The sequence below is a fragment of the Panicum virgatum genome, chromosome 3K, assembly GCF_016808335.1.
Source record: "Panicum virgatum strain AP13 chromosome 3K, P.virgatum_v5, whole genome shotgun sequence".
Lineage (NCBI taxonomy): Eukaryota > Viridiplantae > Streptophyta > Magnoliopsida > Poales > Poaceae > Panicum > Panicum virgatum.
In genome coordinates, this window is record NC_053138.1 from 58,501,587 (window position 1) to 58,523,170 (window position 21,584).

At 43.6% G+C, this 21,584-nt stretch overlaps 1 protein-coding gene, 1 long non-coding RNA gene and 1 pseudogene across 4 annotated transcripts; all 3 read right to left on the bottom strand.

Annotated features, from left to right (window-relative positions):
• Positions 1 to 878: 878 nt before the first annotated feature.
• On the bottom strand, positions 879 to 3,736 carry LOC120699910 (zinc finger protein 676-like). 3 transcript variants are annotated; one of them, XR_005685724.1, is made up of 6 exons: positions 3,228 to 3,736; positions 2,801 to 2,898; positions 2,097 to 2,237; positions 1,708 to 1,866; positions 1,489 to 1,613; positions 879 to 1,389 (listed from the first exon to the last, which is right to left on the bottom strand). XR_005685724.1 is itself a non-coding variant. In XM_039984026.1 (6 exons), the coding sequence occupies exons 2-6, from the start codon at positions 2,835 to 2,837 to the stop codon at positions 1,187 to 1,189; spliced, it is 639 nt and encodes a 212-aa protein (XP_039839960.1). In that variant the 5' UTR covers positions 2,838 to 2,898; positions 3,228 to 3,736; the 3' UTR covers positions 879 to 1,186. The 3 variants fall into 3 exon arrangements, 2 of the variants coding, with proteins under 2 accessions (XP_039839960.1, XP_039839961.1); XM_039984026.1 differs by having other exon boundaries at positions 1,489 to 1,587; XM_039984027.1 differs by having other exon boundaries at positions 1,489 to 1,587; positions 3,067 to 3,736.
• Positions 3,737 to 4,084: 348 nt separating this feature from the next.
• Positions 4,085 to 7,550, bottom strand: LOC120699911 (annotated as a pseudogene).
• Positions 7,551 to 8,314: 764 nt separating this feature from the next.
• On the bottom strand, positions 8,315 to 9,685 carry LOC120699912. Its single transcript, XR_005685725.1, has 2 exons — positions 9,628 to 9,685; positions 8,315 to 8,726 (listed from the first exon to the last, which is right to left on the bottom strand). It is a non-coding gene; the product is annotated as an uncharacterized LOC120699912 (long non-coding RNA).
• Between the last annotated feature and the right edge of the window lie 11,899 nt (positions 9,686 to 21,584).

A 21,584-nucleotide genomic window follows, 5' to 3' on the forward strand; every position in this document is an offset into this window, starting at 1 on the left:
TGCCATCACAGTAGGAACTTCAGATTGATTTTTTGCGGTTGAAGAATTCAGGTTAATCTGCACTTTTGTTTTTGTGCCTACACTTTGTTGAACCTGTGGATCTGAGTTACAAGCTGGGGTTTGTACCATGCAGGTAGAGTGAATGCTCGAACATTTGTGTAAACGCCATCAATATTTACAACTCACACCCAAGTTAACAGTAGGTTGTTGCATCGCACATTACATAGGTTCATAAGGCCTCGCACCAAGCATCGGCTTGGGATTGGGTGTTGAGAGAGTCGGAATAATCAGCGCAAGGTTGCCAAAGCGAGGTTTCTTCAGCCTGTAGCTGCTGGCCTGCAGGGATGGCTTCATGGCTCTTGAGTCTTGACCTCGTAAGACGATAGAGTTTCGGTGACATGGCAATGACGTAGGCACGGGTCGAAACCGAGAGCAACTTGCAGGGCCAGCAGGTCGCAGAGATCCAGCTCGGCGTTGTGGCTGCCAAGCGGCAGCGCTTGACAAGTTCGCAGGATGCAGACGGCGGCCAATGCCCCACCACCTCTTGCGGGGCCCGCCGGTCCGATGATGTCATCTTCAGTGCATCAGGAAATCTTCAGACTTTTTTTTTTCAAATAAAGATCTTTAGACTTTCAGAGACACAGAGAGAGAGAGAGAGAGGCCTTCCTCTGCTCTCCATCTGTGCTCTGTGCTTCTTCCTATCCCAGCCAATTCAATTCTCCTCCTTGATCTTGTTACTGTTATCTGAACACGTGGACAGCTGCCAGCCGGCCTCATTCGGAGAACTGACTGACATTTTTCTGGTAGGAATCATAAGGCACCAAAGGAAATGAGCGCGATGATGCTGATACGTACGAGTATAAAAAACATCTTGTCACTTGTGTCAATCGTAGACATGATTTTGATACAAAAAAAAATCCCGCTAGTTATCTGTCGTGTCTTGTGTGAATCATTACAATATAGAGTTACAGATCGACTTCTCCTGTTTCGATGATTTTACATCACAGGTGCCTCTCAAATCTATGTCCAGATCTGGTCCGTTATCATCCTTTTGTGTTACAATACAAAAACCAATCCCGTTGGTGTAAACTTCCTGTGTTCAAACCATACTCCTACTGAACAACAGCAAAACCGAGGTCTTGATGAGCTAGAAGAGCCATTGTAGTGGTCTTGTTAATTTGTTGTCTTAACCTTGAGGGTTGGCCTCCTCTGCATCTAAGATGTCCACAGCGTCATCATCAGCATCAGACGCAAGTACGTGCCTTGAAGAGGCGTGTGGAGCATTCTTGTATTTGCATCTACCCATATGGCTTGAGGCGGAGCGTGATCTGGGGAAGTCCTGCCCGCAATATTTGTAATAATATTTCTCAGGCCCACACTGAACCACATCTGAAACACATGTAAAAAGGCAGCACGAGGAATGTCAAGACATCTATAGATAGATTCTTTATATCACTAAAAAGATATGTTAAAAACATTGCATCTTACCATTGCATTTAGCCTTATGCCAGCCAATAAATTGGAAAGTATCAAAACCCTCGCCGCAGTTTTTGCAATAGTACCTTCTTGTCGCGTTTAAAGCCACACCTGAGGAAGCCATTTTGAAGGAACCACTCACAAATAATACCAATAAACTAAGGAAACAGAGCTGTATACGATGTATCTCAAGAAGTTCTTGCTACCCAAAACCATGAGCCTAACACCAACCTGATAGGATCTTGGAAACTTCTGGCTTTTTAGCCTTTTGCCCTGCCACGTTGGGATGGCAGTGGCCACGGCTCCTGTGACCCCCAAGGGCACCCTTGCTTTGAAACTCTCTGCCGCAGCTCGGGCAGCTAAACATCTTCGGTCCTGGTGGAACCATCCCTGAAAGAAACATTGCATAAGTGAACTGTAAGGTGCTAGATGAAGCAAATATAAATGAATTAACTAGCTACTGATAGAAAGCAAGCATTGGGTGCAAATACATAGAAAAGGACTGGATAGTCAAGCAAGACACGTATCAGATTGAGGAGTGAAGCGTTTTAAAAATACAGACTGTTACAGAAGGAAGAAAAAACTAGGACCTGACCAAGAACACAACTAGCACAGCATACCAAGTACAGCAGGGCGTGGTGTGCTCTTAGACTGCATGCCAGCAAGCCTGTGGCACGACATGTGGCCTCCAAGAGATCTCTCTGCAGGGGAGTTCTTAGTGCAGCCTTTAAACCCCTTGTCTGACCCTTCGGGTAGCATACCTGAATCAGTGCAAAGGAACAGTAATTAACAAACAGAACAGTAAGATGAAACAATCATAACATAAGCACACTACTTGACACGGAGCTATGGGATGAATCATGCAACGCCAAGAAATTTAAAGATGAACCAGAACATCCCTTAATTATAGCTTCTTTGAGTCATTGTGCAAGCACTAAATTAGAGTTGTTCAAGGAAGGAAAATACTTTCCTAAGCAACAAACTGCAACAATTTGGGAAATGGACTTGCGCATTGACAAATCTGAATTCAAGGACTAAGAACACATGACATATAATTGCTAGATAAAGCAATCACGAAAAAGACTTGGCCACAGATTCTGAAGCATTAGTAAATGCATAGATGAGGCAAGATTTAAGACATCAAGGTCCAAGAATATAATTAGATGCCATAGCGAGATGAGACAAACAAGAATTAGCTGCCTTGCTGCAGCATTTAAGCATTTGCGCAAACACAAAGAACACATTTGATAAAAAAGATTAAGGGAAACACGATGTATTGCTCTAATGACTGCAGTAACTTGCCAATTGGGCATCGGATTTGTACCTGTGACCTTCAAAGTTCTTGGCTCGCCACTGTCCATGAGAATTAAAGGCAAACTAATGCGAATCAATCAGGTTGAGCAGTGAAGGCTGGGCTTGAAACTGAAACATTATACGAAACAGATCAGTAGCCTAAGCAGAACCAATCATTCCAAGAATACTCATCACAACATGTGAATTCAGACCGCTCAAGCAAGTTCAGGACGAAATCTCAGTATCCTTTTGATCTACATAAAATCTCAGAGTCAAGAAGTCAAGAACTCGACGCACCCTTGCCGGCCTCGCCGCATCCCCAAATTTCTCAACCCTCAGACGCAGCTTGATCGAATAGGGAGATTTCAGAAGTAACAACTCCTCCAAATATGAAAGACCATGAACCGGGAACCGCAGAATCAAGCCCAAAACACCAGCACTGCGCGGAGAAAACTAACCTCCAAGCCCTCCCTATCGAGCTCCACAACGGAGCCCGCGGTTTCTTGGAGCTCCGCCCTCCGTGCGTCGGCCCTCCCGGCTCCCGCTCTGCCCTCGCTCCGCAGCAGAGCCCGGCGGTTTCTTGGAGCTCCGCCCTCCGTGCGTGCGTCGGCCCTCCCGGATCCGGCTCTGTCCTCCCTATGGAGCTCCGCAGCGGAGCGTGGCGGTTTCTTGGAGGTCCGCCCTCCGTGCGTCGGCCCTCCCGGCTCCCGCCTGCCCTTTCTTGCTCTGGATTCTACGACTTCCTTGAAGGTGGGTGTCTGGGTGATGGGGTGCAGTCGCGACCCGCGGGGATCGGGAGTGGCCTACTTATAGGTGGCGGCGGTCTAGAAATGCCGGCGCACACGTTGGGTGAGCGCCGGAGCAGAAGGGAGGAGGGGTGGCCGGCTCGCTCTTGCCGAGGCGGTGCCGGGGGTTTGCGAAGGGAGAGCGAGGGAGGAACAGAGGCGGTTGGCGTAGTCGGGGAGGCAACTGGGGAGGATCCGTGCGGCGAAGATCGAGCCACGTGGCCTCATCGGAAGGCCAGCACTAATTTGCAATGAGTGAAGGCAACGGAGCCAAACTGCTGCCTGTTCTGCCGCCAAGAACGGAATTTTGACCACTGTCAGACAACACTCGCTGAAGGAATCCATTGGTCAGGATCATCAGATTCAAATTTTCACAGCTCACAACCTAGGCGACATGAACAGCACCAGGAAACGGAAGCCAAGAACAACTCGGAAGCAGATTACGGAACAACCAGAATGGCAGAGCCAGACACAAACATAGCACTCAAAAAGCACTGAATGTTGACTTGGTAGTACATCCAAAAGCCAACTGAATAAAAGACAGGAAGGTTGCACTAATGCTGATTCCCATCTCTTTATTGAACTACTATCTCAAGAATATAGGTATGTACAGAAGAATAATAGTGTACAGCCAAGCAAAACTGCGTTCAAGCTTCAGAACAATCAACCTGCATGCTACTATGCATACTTCTACTGTTTCACAACCATGGATTGACTTATGATCCTTGCCTTCCGGCCATCCCTATCCAGCAAAATTTGTTGCTCAAGAAAGTGCAAGTGTCAAAATCTCTTATCTACAGACTACAGCAGATGAAATGGAGTTCTTTCATTTCCTGACTACCAACGAGCCTATGAACAACTGAATCATTATCAGTTTGGGACATGTGGAACCAGCTTTGGCAACAGCCTGCTGAAGGCTGCTCGTTACAAAGTAAGACTCAGAGTCAGATTTCTCTCCCATGCGAACATGGTCTCCGTCGATAAAAGATGGGAGAGTACAATTCAAGCTTCTGCATTTGCTCTTCCATCATAGAAGAATGAGGACAATCAGCAACCCCTTAGTGAAGATTGCACTTCCAAACATAGTGTAACCTCATGTGTCCTTCCAGAGCGTGACCTTGCACTGATGTCTCTTGACATTAACTGCAGCTGAAAGTTCACTGGACTTCAACTCAATTAATTCATAAGCAACTACTTCTTAGGAACATCAGTCATCAGCAACAAAATTTAAAGTGTTCTCCTGCCCACGGTGCAAGTGTAACGTCATGTGGCCTCCCAATGCCTGCCCTGACCTTAAGAACTTTCCACAGATCATGCACAGATACGTCTTGATGTTCACTACAGCCGAAAGGTCACCAGACTACAAGTCCTCAACTGAATTGCCAGCCCCTAGCTTCACAGATTCAGCATCATCCATCCCTACCAAACACATTCAGCAGCACCTCCTTGGGAACACCAGCAACCAAATTCTTACTGTTTTTCCTTCTCACAGTGCAACCTCATGTGGCAACCCAATGCATACCCTGACCTTAATAACTTTCCGCAGACCTTGCACCGGTATCACTTGACGCTCACTGCAACTGAAAGGTTACCAGACTTCACCCCCTCAACTGAACTGACAGCCTGTGGCTTCATGAACTCAGCATCTCCACCCACCAGCGCATCATGAAACACATTAAGCAGCACCATCTTCTTGAAAACATCCGTGTCAAATTCATACTGTTTTCCTTCTCAGAGAGTTCACAGAAACCCTCATAAGCTGAATTCGTGTCAAACTTAGGCCTCGTCTTATTCATGACCTCATCAGATTCAACCAGCTGACAAAAAAACATTCAGATTCACCTCCTTCAACAAATTGAGCGTTGAAATGTTGTCATCGTTATCTCCACCATAGCAATCCCCATAAGCAGAAATCTTGTCAGAATACTCTGCGAGCATCAGGATAGCAGCTGCAGCGCACATCTCCTCTGAATCGAGCACTGGTATCCCCGTCTTTGATCGCTTACACTTCACTGGAGAGAACAGCACCATGTTGTGCCCATGATCAACACTAGCATTGGCTGAAGCGTCCATCAGCCTAGCTGGTTTTCGTCGGGCTTGCACTGGTAGAGAACTCCGTTCAGCACTGCAGGCACTGCATTTCCAAATATGGCAGCGAAGGCTTCTCATCACTGGGATCCAGAAGTGACACAAGTGGATCAACAGTAATGGGAGGAGGGCTAGGTGTGTCCTTTGGCTGAATGCCAGCATGCCGATGGCAAAACATGTGGCCTCCAAGAGCATATCTGAATCAATGCAAAGCAGCAGTAAGTAACAATAAGATGACGCAATCATAACATAAGAACACTAGTAACTTGTGCTTGCTCTTTGAAGAATCTGCAAACGCAGCAAGCATTTGATCAGATACTATAGAAAACAAAACGAGAAAAGACCATTTGACACAGAGCTATCGGATGAAACATGCATGTAGCACAAAGAAATTTAAAGATTAACCAGAACACTCCCTATTATTGCTTATTTGAATCATTTGAGCAAGCACAATGTTAGAATTGTTCAAGAAAGGTAAATACTTTCGTTAAGTATAAATAATTGCAACAATTTGTGAAATGGCCATGGCCGTAGGCAAATCTGAGTTCATTACATGGTATCAGGGGCTAAGAACACAGCGAGAGGCTGGTTGCTAGGTAAAGCAATCATGAAAAATATTTTACCACAGTTTCTCAAGCATTTGCAAGTGTGTAGATTGAAGATATCAGGGATAAAAGCATAGATGTCATAGCAATATGAAGCCGACATGAACTGACTGCCTGCTGGTGCTTTGAAGCATGTGCACAAACACACAACAATTTTTTTATCAGGAAGATAAGGGGAAGGTGCTCTAATGAATGTAGTGACTTGCGATTTATACCTGTAAGCTTTGGAGTTGTTGGTTCGTCCTTTTCCATGAGAAGAGAAAGCCAAATGACCTTGACACAATTAGGTTGCGCAGTGAAGCCCGGGCTTTACACTGAAACATCATAGGAAACAGATTAGTGCCCTGAGCAGAACACTCATCACAACACGTGAATTCCCACCCCAGTCAAATTCTTGCACGAAATCTCAGAAATTTTTTTATCAACATCTACCAAGAACCACACAGACAAACCACCAATTTATGCAGAGCACTTGACGAATTATTACAATGAAGTAGTCACTTCAGAAATAACTAAACCTCTAGAAGTCACAACAACATGTGAAATAGTCCTACAGATTGCTTATCTGAATTCAGTGCAATCTATTCAGAGCAGCAGCATTTCTATTGCTAGAAGTAGCAACCAGAAACTAATCACTGACTTGCTCTACCGACTGCAGTTCTGCGAATTGGGCGTTCGATTCGTACCTGGAAGCTATCGGGTCCTTTGTTCGTGTTCCCCCAAAACCAAGAGTAGAGAGAGCCAAAGGGGCGAGACGCGCTGAGGCAGAGAAGGCGGCGAGCGCTTGGTCGCTGAAAGCAAGGTCGCAAGAAACAGATTAGCGGACGAAGCAGAGCGACGAAATCCACGAACACCCGCGTCCCGTCACCAAAACTCCAAACCTGAAGACACAGGAGATTTCAGCACCACCAACACCTGCCAGGACCCAAGCCCCCGAGAGGAACCGCAGCGTCATGCCCGAAAATCCCCCAGCATTGCGCCGAGAGAGAAGAACTCACCTGGAATCCCACCCAATCCAGCTCCGCGGCGGAACCCGCCGCTTTCTTGGAGCGCGGCGACGAGTCCCCGCGCGCCTGCCCTTGCTTGCTCGCGGTGCTACTACTAGTACTTCTTTGGCGGTGGGTGTGGGGCTCCAGCCACGGAGAACTTACAGGAGGCCGGAATGTAGACCGCGATCATCACTAGGTTCTTGCCGGGCTGACGTCACGCGTTGGGGGCGGGGAAGGGAAGGAGAGAGGGGTGGCCGGCTCTTGCTCTTGCCGCCGGCCGCCGCGGTGCGGGGGTTTGCTGCGAGGGGAGAGCAGACGCCGACCACCGAGCGAGGTAGTAAGCCGAGCCGCCGAGGAAGGTTCTTGTGGCTGCGATCGAGCCACGAGTTTCCATCGGATGGCTGGCACTGCTGCTGTCCGGAGGCACGTGTAATTTTTTTTTTCAGTCAAAATAAGTACAAGTCAATATAATGTAAGTACTTGAATAAGAAAATATATTGTGAGTACTCCCTCCATCTGTAGCATCGTGCAAAAATATTTTTTTTTTGTTGTGGTTTGCTTTATTTATAATATTTATTTATCAAAATTTTTATTTATTTAAATAAAAAGAGCCACATGAGAGTTGGTTTCGCGATGAATCTAACAATATAACTTATGCATTCTCTATCTTCAGGATGTTTTGGTTACTGAGCGTCAAAGTTTAAAGGGTCTGTCTCCACGTCAATCGATTGAGAAATCGTTATCTATCAATCACTTACCTAGGCTGTTGAATCTTCATCCATCACACAGGCTGTTATATCTGGTTTTGTTGGATGGATGCCGCAAATGCTAGCTGTGCGGCCGCAATTATCTTGTTGCGGACCCGATAAGCTAGTTTGGGCCTATTGAGCATGTTAAATTGATTGATTTTATAGTCTCGTGTTTCTATCCGTTATCCCAGCCCAACAAGCCAACTTCCCTATTTGTTCTTGGCTTCCCATTTGTACCAGCTAAGGTAAAAATAAGGCTAAAATATAATCACAAATAAAAAAAATTACATGTAAACTTTTATACTGATAAAAAATATGGAAATAACAAATTAAGAAGTTGCATGTAAATTATTAGGGTGACAATAAAAATACATGTAAATTAAAAAATTACATTTAAATTTTTAGAATAACAAAAAATATGGGAATGGGAAGAACAACAAATTAAAAAGTTACATGTAATTCTTAAGGTGACAATAAAAATACAGATAAAAAAGTTACAAGTACTGACAACAAAATACAGATATTAAACCATATATATGACAGTACTATTTCCAGACCCTAGTTTAGGACTTTAGGCACTTTGGGGCCCCTCTCAAAAACCAGGATTATTTGCTTTTCCTTCCTCGATGTGCTCTTTCTTTCTTTCATTTTTAACTTCTGATCGGGTATAGCTAATGCAGTGTAGTACTGCTTGATGGTACAAAACAGATACACCAACACTTCCATTTTTCTTTTGAGAGACTGAAAGAAAGCACACATATAAGTAGAACTTCTAAAAATCTAATGATCAAATGAAAAAGGAAATAAAGATCTTAATGTTTTTTTATGGAAAAAACAGCAAAAAATAAAAGTTACATGTAAATTCTTAGGGTGACAATAAAAACAATAAAAATACATGTAAATTTTTAGAATAACAAAAAATATGGGAAGAACAACAAATTAAAAAGTTACATGTAATTCTTAGGGCGACAATAAAAATACAGATAAAAAATTACATGTACTGACAACAAAATACAGATAAAAACAACAAATAAAAAGGTTACATGTAATGTTGACAACAAAATACGGATAAAAACAACAAATAAAAAGTTATAAACAAATTTTCTTTGCAACCAATCACCTCAATGCTGCCATCAGCTACTTCGAGACAAACACACGAAGAAATGGAGAACACAAATAAGGCTACCTCTTTAGGAAATGATTATATGTATTGCAAGCATCCAAACTTACAATGGTCGTGTATTGATGTGATAGCTGAAGATCATAACAGCACTATAGACTTAATATGCTTGACAAATATGAATCATGAAGTGGATAGTTGCATGGGTGGCAAAACATGAATTCGAAGTACAAATTTTTTAGGTGGCACAAGTTGCCCTAAAATGCCAGTCTTTATTTCAAGCTTAGGGTAACATTTGTCTGACAGCCCTCGAAAAATTTATAAGCAGTCACACTTAACCAGTGTCACATGAAAATTGTATTTCGGTAGCTTACTACACACTTACAAAAGGAAATATATTGCATATAAAAAAATTGCATCGCTTTAATAAATACTTGCAAAAACAGACTGATTGTTATACATAAACACCCCAAAAGAACAGAGAATCCAATGTTACTAAAGTACCCTTCACCTTGTCCTCACCTGAAAGGGGTGGCATGCAAATATTGATCAATGACCTTCACTGGCATGGCATGACCATCACCCTTGAAGTAGAGTCCTCGGACATCATCTACAATGTTAAAGTGGTTTATATGTTCTTACTTCAAAATTTTCTGTCATTCATAGTATAAAATTACACATATGCCGACTACTATACCAGTAATCTGCAGTTGTATTTATTTTTTGTAAACTAAAAATATACAGTGGTATTTCGTATCATCAAATTTGTTGTCTGTAAAAATAACAGTAATTCATACCAGAGAATTTCCCTTATAACCGCGGACCACTAATGAACAAAATACAATCATTGGGCGAACAAAAAATGAAAAAGGAACATTAAGCAAGAACGGTGGCTAAAAGCCTTTCTTTACAAACTCTAATCTAGAGTCAAGCAAAAAAGCAAGAAAAATTTCAGATTTAATCACAAGACTATGGTACTGCTTGCTATAAGATTATAGTACAAAGATAAACATTAATCATATTTCACATCCATAATTGGTAATTTTTTGGCATCTAATATGATAAAACAATTCAGATGGCGTGTAGTATAAGAAAAAAAATACTACAATTGATATTTACAGAACTAGAGTACCCAATAAGTATGTTAAAATGGCTTAGTATACAAATTACAGCAACAAAAATGGTGTAATCTTAGAACAAGGGATATTCAATTCTTTTTGCCACATCAACCTCAATCTTTTATTTGGAAAAAAAGATTACAGCTTCATGTAAAAATAGTAGATATAAATTTCATGGTAAGATAGATAGCAATAAAAACACTGATGAACCCTTCAAATGACAAGCTAAAAGAGTTGAAAAGTCTTATTTTGTGGACCCCTCAAAAGAAAATTTTAATGGTATAAAAGCTTAATTTGCTGAACCCTTCACAAAGTTCAATATGGTGAACCCTTCACAACATAAAAGAATAGGTCACAAACAGGGGACACTAAAAAACTAATTACGCATGTCTTTCACATGCTCACAAAATCCTAAGCCTCTGTGTAACCATACCTCAGGCTTGAGATCAGTTCAGAAAGTCTGTGCTTAATGTATTAGGCAAGCGAGAACACATGCTTAAACTGAAAGATACATCACAAAGTAGAATCAGAATAAGGTCGTCACTGACACCACCGAACAACATAGGAAAATGAGCTCAAATTGAGAGCGCGCACACAGCTCTGATGATACATGACTGATGGTCATGCTGGTCTGAACTTTCCACCTATCTCTGTACTCAAACCAATGTTGTGTAGAACACAGACGAAAAGCCCAAAATTGAGATAGCAAGCACCAAATCTGACACCCAAATATGCCATTCCATCAACGACTTGAAATCAAACAAACACTAAACTCAAAATCCACAAATACTTAGGCAAAAAGCATGGACTGAGTGCAAATCACAGATTAAACAAGAGGAAATCTTAAATTTCCTCTTCATTTGCTAACACAACCTGCATAATTCCAATACCCCATCCGGATCTACCAAAGTAATTAGCAAGTAGGAGAGGAAGGAGTAGCAAGTTGTACCAGAAGGCTGGAACCTGAGGACTTGGAGGAGAGGGACGTGAGAGGCAGGGATTGCAAGGGGCGTCGGCATAACTCGTTAAATGCCTCTTCAGCTTTCAGTTCGCCACCGCCGGCCACAGCCTAGGGCGGAGCCACCATGGCGGCGCGCGCACATGCTGACGGAGGGAGGGGCGCACGGCTCCGACGCGCCTCCGCTTCTCCGCCAGGAGCCGCACGTAGGGGTGGTAATGTGCTATACTTCTACTTCTTAGTAGGCTCTACACAGCCCAACAAGATTTTTAATTTTTTAGCATAAAATTATATAAAATTAGAGTCCGATTTTTTTAAAATCTGACATATAAATTTTTTAATTCAAAATATTGGACCTTTACCACCCCCTAACCGCACGCCTCTGCGATCTGCCTGCTGGCCTCCGCCGGCATGGAATGCCTCAATCCGGACTCTACGATCTGCCTGCTGGCCTCCGCCGGCATGGAATGCCTCGATCCGGATTTCACATGTCGCCACGAGAGAGAGAATAGAGAAATGCGAAAGGGGAAGAGGAAAAGTAAAGGAAGCTAGCGAGTGAGCCTGGTGATAACCACAATCGGGCCTGTTTTACCTTGGTTATACATGGATCGATCTCATCCGTTCGACATCGATCTAACGCCCCTGATGTCGATTGACAGAAAAGTAATTCCTCAATCGATTGATGAGGAGCAAATCTCAAGTTTAAAAGGTTCAGCTCATGTCAGATCAAAGAAGGGTGGAAATGGGAATATGGATATTCGAATTATCTGATATTAGTATCCGCTAAAAGTGTGAATATGGATATTTGTATGCACATCCGATTCCCAATGTGCTATGTACCAAAATGGATATATTTGAGATCTCAAGTCCATATTCGTATTTGAAAATATCAGACATTATTCGTATCTATGAAGAATAAAATTATCATGTAAAACTATCTAAAAGTTGTATCAAGGATAAGTGATACTAATATTAGTATTAACAATGATAGTAGATCATTCGAACTATTCAAAAATTATCTGCATGACTAATGACTAACGATACTAATTTTAATATTATTAATGGTATATCCATCAAAACTACTTAAACTTTATCATACACGAGTAACAACAGATGATATTAGTTTTGATATTAGTAATGACATATACCTATTAAGTTTAATTAATTTTGATATAAACTTTCATATTAATATAGCTATAGTCGTATTAATTTTCGACACCTTAATACATTATATTGGTGAAATTATTTTTATATAAAAATACATTGATTTATTTAATTCTTGCTAAGTATTTTAGAATATTTATTGAATTGTTTATTTTTTATAACTTTTATTTATTTTTCATCTATATCTATTTCTAAAGCAAGTCATTTTGAACAGTGACACAGTCTCCAAAATTTCTTGTTTTTACAAAAATATTTATCAAAAAGTGTATGGTCACATGCCCAATGTATAAACCATCATAAATGTTCTACTATGGTCACATACTCAATGTACATACTCTTCGTTGGATTAGATACATAATACATGATGAGATACATATGTAGGAGTAGCTACAAGCGAGTGTAGAAAGAAATTGTATACACACACACACTTCTATGAAAGTATTTTTCAAGATAAATATATTCATATTATTTTCACATTTTCAAACTCAACAACTTGAGAGTTATTTATGGTTTATATTTCCAAGGTTTGACTCAAATTAAATCTTGATCTAAACGACTTATTTTACGAGTACAGAGGGAGTATGGTAGTAGAGAGAGATTGGTGGAATAAGCCAGCTATTGTGCTTCTTGTGGAGAATAACTAAGCATGTGTTTAGTTTGGAGATGGGTTGAGTCCATCCTAATTATTTTGGTTAGGTCCAACCCATATAGTGTTTGGTTAGTGTTGACAGCCAAATTTGGCACCTGCCGAGGCCGACCGGTCAGACCGGTCTGGTCTGTATAGTCCGAGTAGAATTAGAGTTTTTGTAAAGAGTCCTCATGTAATCCTACTTGTGAAGGGGTATGTCTTTCCCGGCCTATAAATATAAAGGCTAAGGCCGATTGAGGTTATTCCCAATCGAATCAATACAAAAATCGCATTACTTTTTATCTCTCAAATCCTAGTCTTTTCCAACCCTAAATTACTTTCTTCCTTCGTCTCGACAGCGTTTGAAGACGTTCTGAGTGGCCTGCCGACCTCAGAGCAACCCTAGTGTGACGAGCTCCGACGGGGTCCCTCCCGAGCTCGCCGTTCTAGGCTTTCAGCGAAGCCTTGCCTGAACCGGTCAGACCGGTCGGCAGCACCGGTCAGATTGGCCTGCCCAGGGGTTCATGGGTGTTGATCGTTTTTGACGATCGTTCGCGCGTACTAGCGCATTCGAGTGTGTTGGATTCTGTGTCAACATACTTTTTGGCGACTCCGCTGGGGAACAGATTAATCTGGTTTAAAACCGATCTAATCTAGCTTCTCTGAGAAGATGGGTACTCATGGTAAAATCCACAACGACAACGTCATCAAGGCGACCATGGAGGAGCTCACCGAAGAGGAGCGCAAGGCCTACCTCATCGCTGAAGAGCACCTGAGGGAGCACTTCCTTCAGGGATTCAAGAAGGATCGAGGAGGCCTATTCAAGAGGGCCGGGGAGTTCGTGATGCCATCATTCAAGTTAAACCAAGACAAGGTCGAGGTACTTCCTAATGATCCCTCCGAATTAGTTAAGCACTTCTCTCTCATGGTAGATTCGAAAATATCTGCTGCACAAGTAGCCACGGGAGAGACTTTTGCTGGGCTTAACAATGAGATTGTAGCGCTAAAAAAGGGTAAAACTGTCGAGGGTGGCACTCAATTCTCAGAAGCAGATTCGGCTGGCACATCTGTTACCCAAGATCAATTCTATGGGATGCCGCCAAATTCGTTTCCAGGGCAAACACCGCTGCCATCTACTTTTCACGCGCCACCGGTCCCACTTGTCTCATCGACCGGTCAGACTGGTGCAGGAGGTCAGATCAGTTATATGACCGGTCAGACCGGTCTGACTGGGCATTACCCAGTACCCTCTGCACCACACATTTCTATCCCTAGTTCGGCTGCCCCTAGCCGAACTAATGAGATAGTAATCCACACAGGGCCCCATGCTACGCACAGCAGGGATCTAGACCTCACCGAGGACCGATTCCTAATACTAACATGGCTTACACCGGACCTACTGCACAACGTGTTTCGTCCTCTTCGTATGCTTCGGCCAGTGGTGATTATCAGGCCGATTTCAATAGATTTAAACAGGATTTGGCCGGTGTACTTAAAAGCCATATCCTCCTGAGTTTGATTTTATTTCATATCCTGCTGGTTGGCGCGTTCCCGAATTTGTTAAATTCAATGGTGAAGATTCTCGTACGACTTGGGAGCATGTTAGCCAATATGTCTTGCAATTGGGAGAAGCGGGTCTTAATGATGCTTTGCGGGTTCGCTTGTTTTCTTTGTCTTTGACCGGAACTGCTTTCTCTTGGTTTTCCTCGCTTGTGCCGGGATCTATTTTATATTGGAATCAATTAGAGCACAAATTTCATTATCACTTCTATAGTGGAGAAGCCAAAGTTCGATTGCTAGATTTGACATCGGTTAAACAAAACCAAGATGAATCGGTTTTGGATTACTTCCAAAGATTTAAAGCTTCGAAAAATCGGTGTTTTAATTCATCTCTTTCGGAAAAGGATTTGGCGGATTTGGCGTTTAATGGCTTGCGTTCTTATTTGAAGGAGAAACTTGAAGGTTTTTATTTCATTACGGTTGATCATTTGCAAATGCGAGCTATTGGCACCGAATTTAAGTGCAAGAATTCTAAAGATTCCTTTAAGCCTCATCGGTCCAACACGCATGTTGTTGAGAATGATTCCGACTGTTCGGACGATCAGGAAAAGGGAGTATACGCTGCTGAATTTGTTTGGCTATCAAAGGACAAACCTCCTACATGTCCTTCGCTTAAGCCGGTTCAAAATAATCGGCAAAATGAGTTGAAATTTACTTTTGATGTTTCCAAGTGCGATAGGATTTTTGATGAATTACTTAAACATGGAAACATTCGTTTGTCTCATGCTATACCACTGCCGGAAGAGCTAAAAAGGCATGCATATTGTAAATGGCATAATTCTTTCTCGCATGCTACTAATGATTGTAATGTTTTCCATCGACAGATCCAATCGGCTGTAGATGAAAGACGATTGGTGCTTTCTGAGATGCAAGTAGACAAGACACCCTTCCCTGTCCACACTTTGGAACTAAATAATCCAAAGGTTCTCCTTCGGGCGGAGCAAGCCGAAGGGGCTCAAGGGAAGAATGTGGTGATTGGAGATCCGAGGCCGATGAATGCAAATGACAAGATTCTGGCCCGAGAAGTCGTTGCTGAGAAGACTCCTGATGGGAAGCCGACTTTGAGGATTTTCGTTAATGCTCCTAATCGGTCCATAATGAGATGGGACTAATTCCATTTTTTTCTATAGATTTTTCGCTTAGTACTAGGTACAGAAGGGAGAAGCCATATGAGAGTACAGAAGGGAGAAGCCCAGAGGGCAAGCAAGTTCATCCAGTCAGCCTGCTGTCCAGGCGCAACCGGTCAGACCGGTAGCATCAATTGGTCAGACCGGTCCGACCGGTCAGACCGGGTCCAACGACCGGTCAAACCGGCCCAGGGAGCAGCCCTGGACTTTCAAGCCGAAAACTGTAGGGGAGGCATACAAATCAGGGACCTACCTTTGGGCAGTTATTGAACAAGTACACTAAGGCCGTTCAACAAGATCGGCCATTAAAAAAGAGACATCGTTCACCACCGCGTCGGGGCAATGCTTCGCCTCCAAGGACGGAATTCATCAGGCGCAGGGGTGATTATCCTCAGTTTCCTCCACATAAGGTGTATGCTACTATGCCTTGGTCTCCACCGGCGTCAAATGCAGTTAATCCGGTGTGGGAACATGAGGGGATTTGGCTCTAGTTCTTTCCAATGCCATACCCACCACCATATCAGAGGGAGGAAAGATCCAGGATGCCAGTACATGACCGATTGGGAGCACACCAATCTGGTCTAGCTCAGCAGGCGCTACCGGTCAGACCGGTCCCCTATGACCGGTCAGACCGGTCTCAGCAGAGGCCGGTGCGATTTGTTCCTCCACGGGTTGAGTACCGTGTGAAGGAAAAGAAGTCAGAGGTGCAATCAGAAGCTACTCCAGAGAAGGCTAAAGCCGATACTGTTGTCCAGATCGGCAAGATTAAAGTGGTTGTATAAGATAAGAGTAAGAAGCCGATGGTGATTGATAAATTGGCTACTTCTTCTGCTCCTCCTGTCCAGAAACCTTTTACTGCTAACAATCATGAGGCTGGTGGCAGCAAGGTGGCGGACAAATACCATCAACCCCATTGGTGTCCCGAGGGATTGACGCATACTCAAAAGAGGAAGCTCCAACGTCTTCGCAATAAGGATAAAGGGGAGCAGGAGGCAGAGAAGGCGAGGGATGAATACTTCAACAAATACAGGCCCATGATCCCTCAAGGCAAAGTATGGCAGGCTAAGACGATTGACCAGCCATCAGAAAGACTGGTCGAACTGACCCCGGCGACCGGTCAGACCGGTTCTCTCGACCGGTTAGACCGCCCTGAGCCACCGGTCAGACCGGTTGAGCCCAGTGCAGAGAGTACAGCCGAATCAGCGGTGCCTGTTTCGGTTTCTCGATGTTTTTAGATCTAGTATGTTTTTAGATGTGATAATGGCCAAAAAGTATAGGAAAAACTTACAAATCTAGCCGATATCGATAATTGGTGAATAAATCTAGACGAGACGATAGCGATGCGCCCAGAAGTCAAAGCCTAGATAAACTCGATAACTTTTGAATAGATTTGAACGAAGCCACAGCGATGCGCCCGGTAGCTAAAGCTCAAATATACTCGGTGAAACGAAAACTCACTAGCAAATCAAGTCGCTCGAATGTGAGACGTCCTTGATCAACTTGAAAGAACTCGTCGAAAAAAGAAGAGAAAAGGCGAAGTCGCCGAAAAATTACAAAGGAATCGTAAAGTTTGTTGTATTGGATGTGTATCAAGTTTTTCCGGTTCCTTACAACTCATATATATAGCCTAGTGCTATCAAGTCCTAGCCGATTACGGCAAACATTACTTGACCCTAAAGAAAAGACTATTTAAAAGATAAACTATCTAAAATATTACAACCGAATCATCAAGACTTTCATAGAGTCCAGATCCTTTTCTCCTTCCTTGACTTCATCGGCAACTTCTCAATCGGCTGGATACCAGAGCCAGCGGATCAGCATCTTCATGGCATATTCCTCTGGTCCATCGGACGGACTCCATCAGCCGATTCCAACACTGTGCACCTTTTGGTTTCTTCCAAATCTGCCACATTCTCTTCACAAAAATCACCTTCCTTGACACGTGTCAAAAAACGGTGTCAACACATGCCCCCCAGTTTCGGATTAATTTGTTTTGTTCCGACACTACTCCAACCGGCATTTAAAGCCATTCTTCGTACTTCGTGCACACGGCTTGCCCCGTACAACTGGGTAAAACTTTTCTTTGCCCCTAGCCTTTTCACCTTCCGACTTTTTACCCCGGCATCTCTCGATTAGATCAAGAGTAAAGGCTATGCCGAGGTACGCAACCGATTCACCTTCCCTGCCTTGGGTTATTAATCACCCCATCGGCACTGTATTCTCTTCATCGGCCAAAGCTTTCTTTGCCTTCTTCTTCTTCCAGCCCAAAAAACCCTAGCCTCCTCTCCTTCCTCAAGACAGATGTCCAATAACAAGCGCATCGGCGAGGGCTCCTCCGATGCTCCTCCACCGCTCTGCCCTCGCCTAGGGTAAGTCATTGTTTTCTTCTATGTCAATGCTGCATCTCTGATCTGCTTTTTGACCATTTGCTCTTCTCTGTAGATACCCCGCCATGGAACTCCCCCCAAACTTCCGGATCCTGGACACAGGCACCCAGGAGTACATCCGCGATCTCCTCCGCCAGCTAAACGAGGTCCGTAGCGACCTCGACCGGGCACAAACGGACCAGGTCATCATCTGCGGCCAACTCACCAGTGCCGACACCAAAGCCTTAAGTAAGTTTTGGAACCATGTCTTCTTTAATGACCTTCAAATTTTCCACTCTAACTCCTTCCCCTTTTATTAGAGCTGGAGGCACAAGTCCAGTCTCTGTTGGACGCCGCCCGAGTCGCCACTGACTCGGTGAATGCGATGGGGGACACCGTGGCCGTGCGCCTCCAGAACATTCCAGCCCGCGTCACCGAGGTTGCCGAGTACGGGGCTCACGAGGGTGCCGCCAGAGCCATTGCCGTCGTCTCCACCATGTTCGGGGCGGACTACCGGCAATGGGCGCCAGTCTTCCCCGAGCCAGGGCCGCGGCGTGATGCCTTCGAGGAGCTTGTTGAGGACCTCTACTACCCTGCTGATGCTGTCGCCCGTGACATCAGCCCGGAGGGGGTCATTAGCAACCTCTTCGGGGAAGAGTCAAACTAGGTTGTAGTTGTAACAGCCTATTCTGGCTTTCTGTAAATATAATCAATGAATGGCTCCCCTCGTTGGCTCTTGTCTTCTGTCTTTACTATATTTTGCATTAATTTCTGTCTTGCAATCACTCTGAACATACCAATACCTTCTTGCGATCACAATCAAACCAGAAAACCAAGTTAAACCTAAACCATGCACCTCTGGATTAGATTTCTTGATCTAAGAGCGATACATGTCATATCGGCTACGAAAACACTTGAATGCATTATGATACGATCAAGCCTTCTCTTATTTTTCATGCTAAAGGCGATACACTCTCTGCATCGGCTATCTTGAATTCAACCGATCTTTTTACTTAATCGGCTATGCATCTACCCAAATGCTTGGGTAATATTTCTTCAGATACTTCCCATTAGGAGCTTTAGAATACTCTTCCCCTTCGAGTGTCTCTAAAATATAGGCATTGCTAGGAACATATCTGTTTATTCTGAATGATCCTTCCCATGTTGGTGACCACTTGCCGAATTTCGAACTCTTTGTTCCTATCGGCAGTATCAACTCCCAAACCAATTCCTCTTGCTCAAAGATTTTGGTTTTTACCTTTTTATCATACCATCGGCTAATTTTAGCTTTATTTGCCCCAACATTTATAAGAGCCTTCAGCCATTGGCTAGCCAAACACTGTAATTTCGAGTTCTTCATCACAATCCCTCGTCCCTGCTCGTTCTAATCTAGAAGAAACACTTGAAGCAGGTAAACTACTATTCTTTCTGTTGGCCGATCCCATTACTCTTTTGTCTCCATCAGCCATCTTAACTTTATCTTCTTTTCAGACACAGGAGTCTCCGAACAACAGCCTATTCTTCTTCCAAATCGGATCTACTTCTCAGGAAGAGGGAGAAGAAACATCATCGGCCGATCCTATTGTACTATCGGATGAAACCAAAGCCAAACTCCAAGAATCCCTTCAGTTTCTGAATCAAGATATCGGCCAACTAATCAAGAATGCACAGCCGGTCTGAGCCATCTTCGAAGAACTGGAGGGTAAGCTTCCAGAACCGATCGAAGAGGCGTTAATTCCTGCAGCCTTTATCGAGAGCCATTGTGAAGAATTCAACAAGGCCCAGAAACAACTCGCTGATCGTCTTTAGCAGGAAGAAATCATCAAAAAAAGGGATAACCTCAAAGCTTTAGCAGAATTGGCCATTGGTGAGATCAAATCTCTGAATGATACCCAGGCCAGCATTCTGAGAAATAAAGCAGCATTGGAGGCTGAACGGAATCGTCTTCTGCAAGAACTCAACTGGGTAAACCAAGCAATAGACATCGCAGATCACAACCTACTCAGATTCCACCGGCCATTGCCAAACTCAAGGAGGATAAGCAAAAGCATGCTTGTCAAGCATATCAACTTCACAAGAGTTTGCGGTCGATTTTTGGTTCATCAGTAGATAACAACCAAGTAATTGAAAACATTGATCAAATTCGCCTGCGTGCGATGAAAGTAATCCAGGAAGCTCTAGAATTACTGTAAGAATAACTCATGTAATGTAACCTCTAGAATTAGCAGACAACTTGATCTTAATCTCGAAATTTGTCTTTATGATTTATTGCTCTAAGGACGACCCATATCGTGTCGGCCATATTACAACCGATGCATCCAACTCACGAATCAACTTTTACATATTTTTGCACTAAAGGCAATACTTCACAGTATTGGCTATAACTTACAAAATTTGGCCGATACTACAATCGGCCATATCTCTCACTGATCAAGACTCTTCCGAAGAATCTCCTGACTTTTCTGATGTAACTTCATAATCAGCCATCCGAAAGAAATCCTTCTCCCATGCTTGACCAGAAAGACAATTCATCTGATCATAACTCACTATATGGGCTTCGGCCGATGCCACACTGAATGACTAATCGGCTGATACTATTTCAACAGTATTGTCAACCCACTGAATCAAGCATTGATGCATAGTAAATGGAATGTAACAATTGGCATGTATCCAATCCCAACCCAACAGCAAACTATATGAACCTTTGCCATTAATAACGAAGAAAGTAGTGGGAAGGGTTTTACTGCCAATTGTGAGATCGACGCATAATGCTCCTAAAGCAGGAGATACGACTCCCTCGAACTCCTTCAGCATCATATCAGCTTTCGTTAGATCATCTTGATTCTTCCCAAGCTTGCGTATCATAACATAGGGCATTATATTCACAGCTGCACCTCCATCAACCAACATCTTCGTAACAGGCTTGCCAACAACGAATCCATTCAGGAACAGTGCCTTAAGATGCTGCCTCTTATCATCTTCTGGCTTCTCAACTATTGTTGGCAATGGTTCCAAATTTAACTGTGCCATGGCTTCCTCTAATTCTGGCTCATGATCTTCATCATCTGGCACCATAAACTCTTTCGGCATTATGAAAACCATGTTAATTGGCGCAGCCGATGATCCAGAATTTTGATCACTATCGGCTCTGGGTTTGGCACGCCAAACTTGTGACCTGATCTCTTTCTTGTGCAGATTCTATTCTTGTTCCTCCTCAATAATCTCCAGCTGGCGTAACCTCTGAACACGCCACTTTTGAGACCTGGTCAAACCTCCTGGACACCATTGGGATTTCTCCGTGCGATCAGGTTCACATTCTGGATCTTTCCGCATCGGCAGATCGTCTTGTACTCTGTCATCGGCCATCTGTTCTAGCCGATCGTGTACATGCACGCATCTCCCAGCAGGATCACATAGCATTGTCCTGCCCCCCAGTCGATCATGTACCGATACTCTTTTTCCTAGCCGATCATGCACAGGAGTGCGTTCACACCGATAAGGCTCATGACGTGACCTTTCATGTGATCGGCTGCCTTGACCATTGCATTCGGGACAATC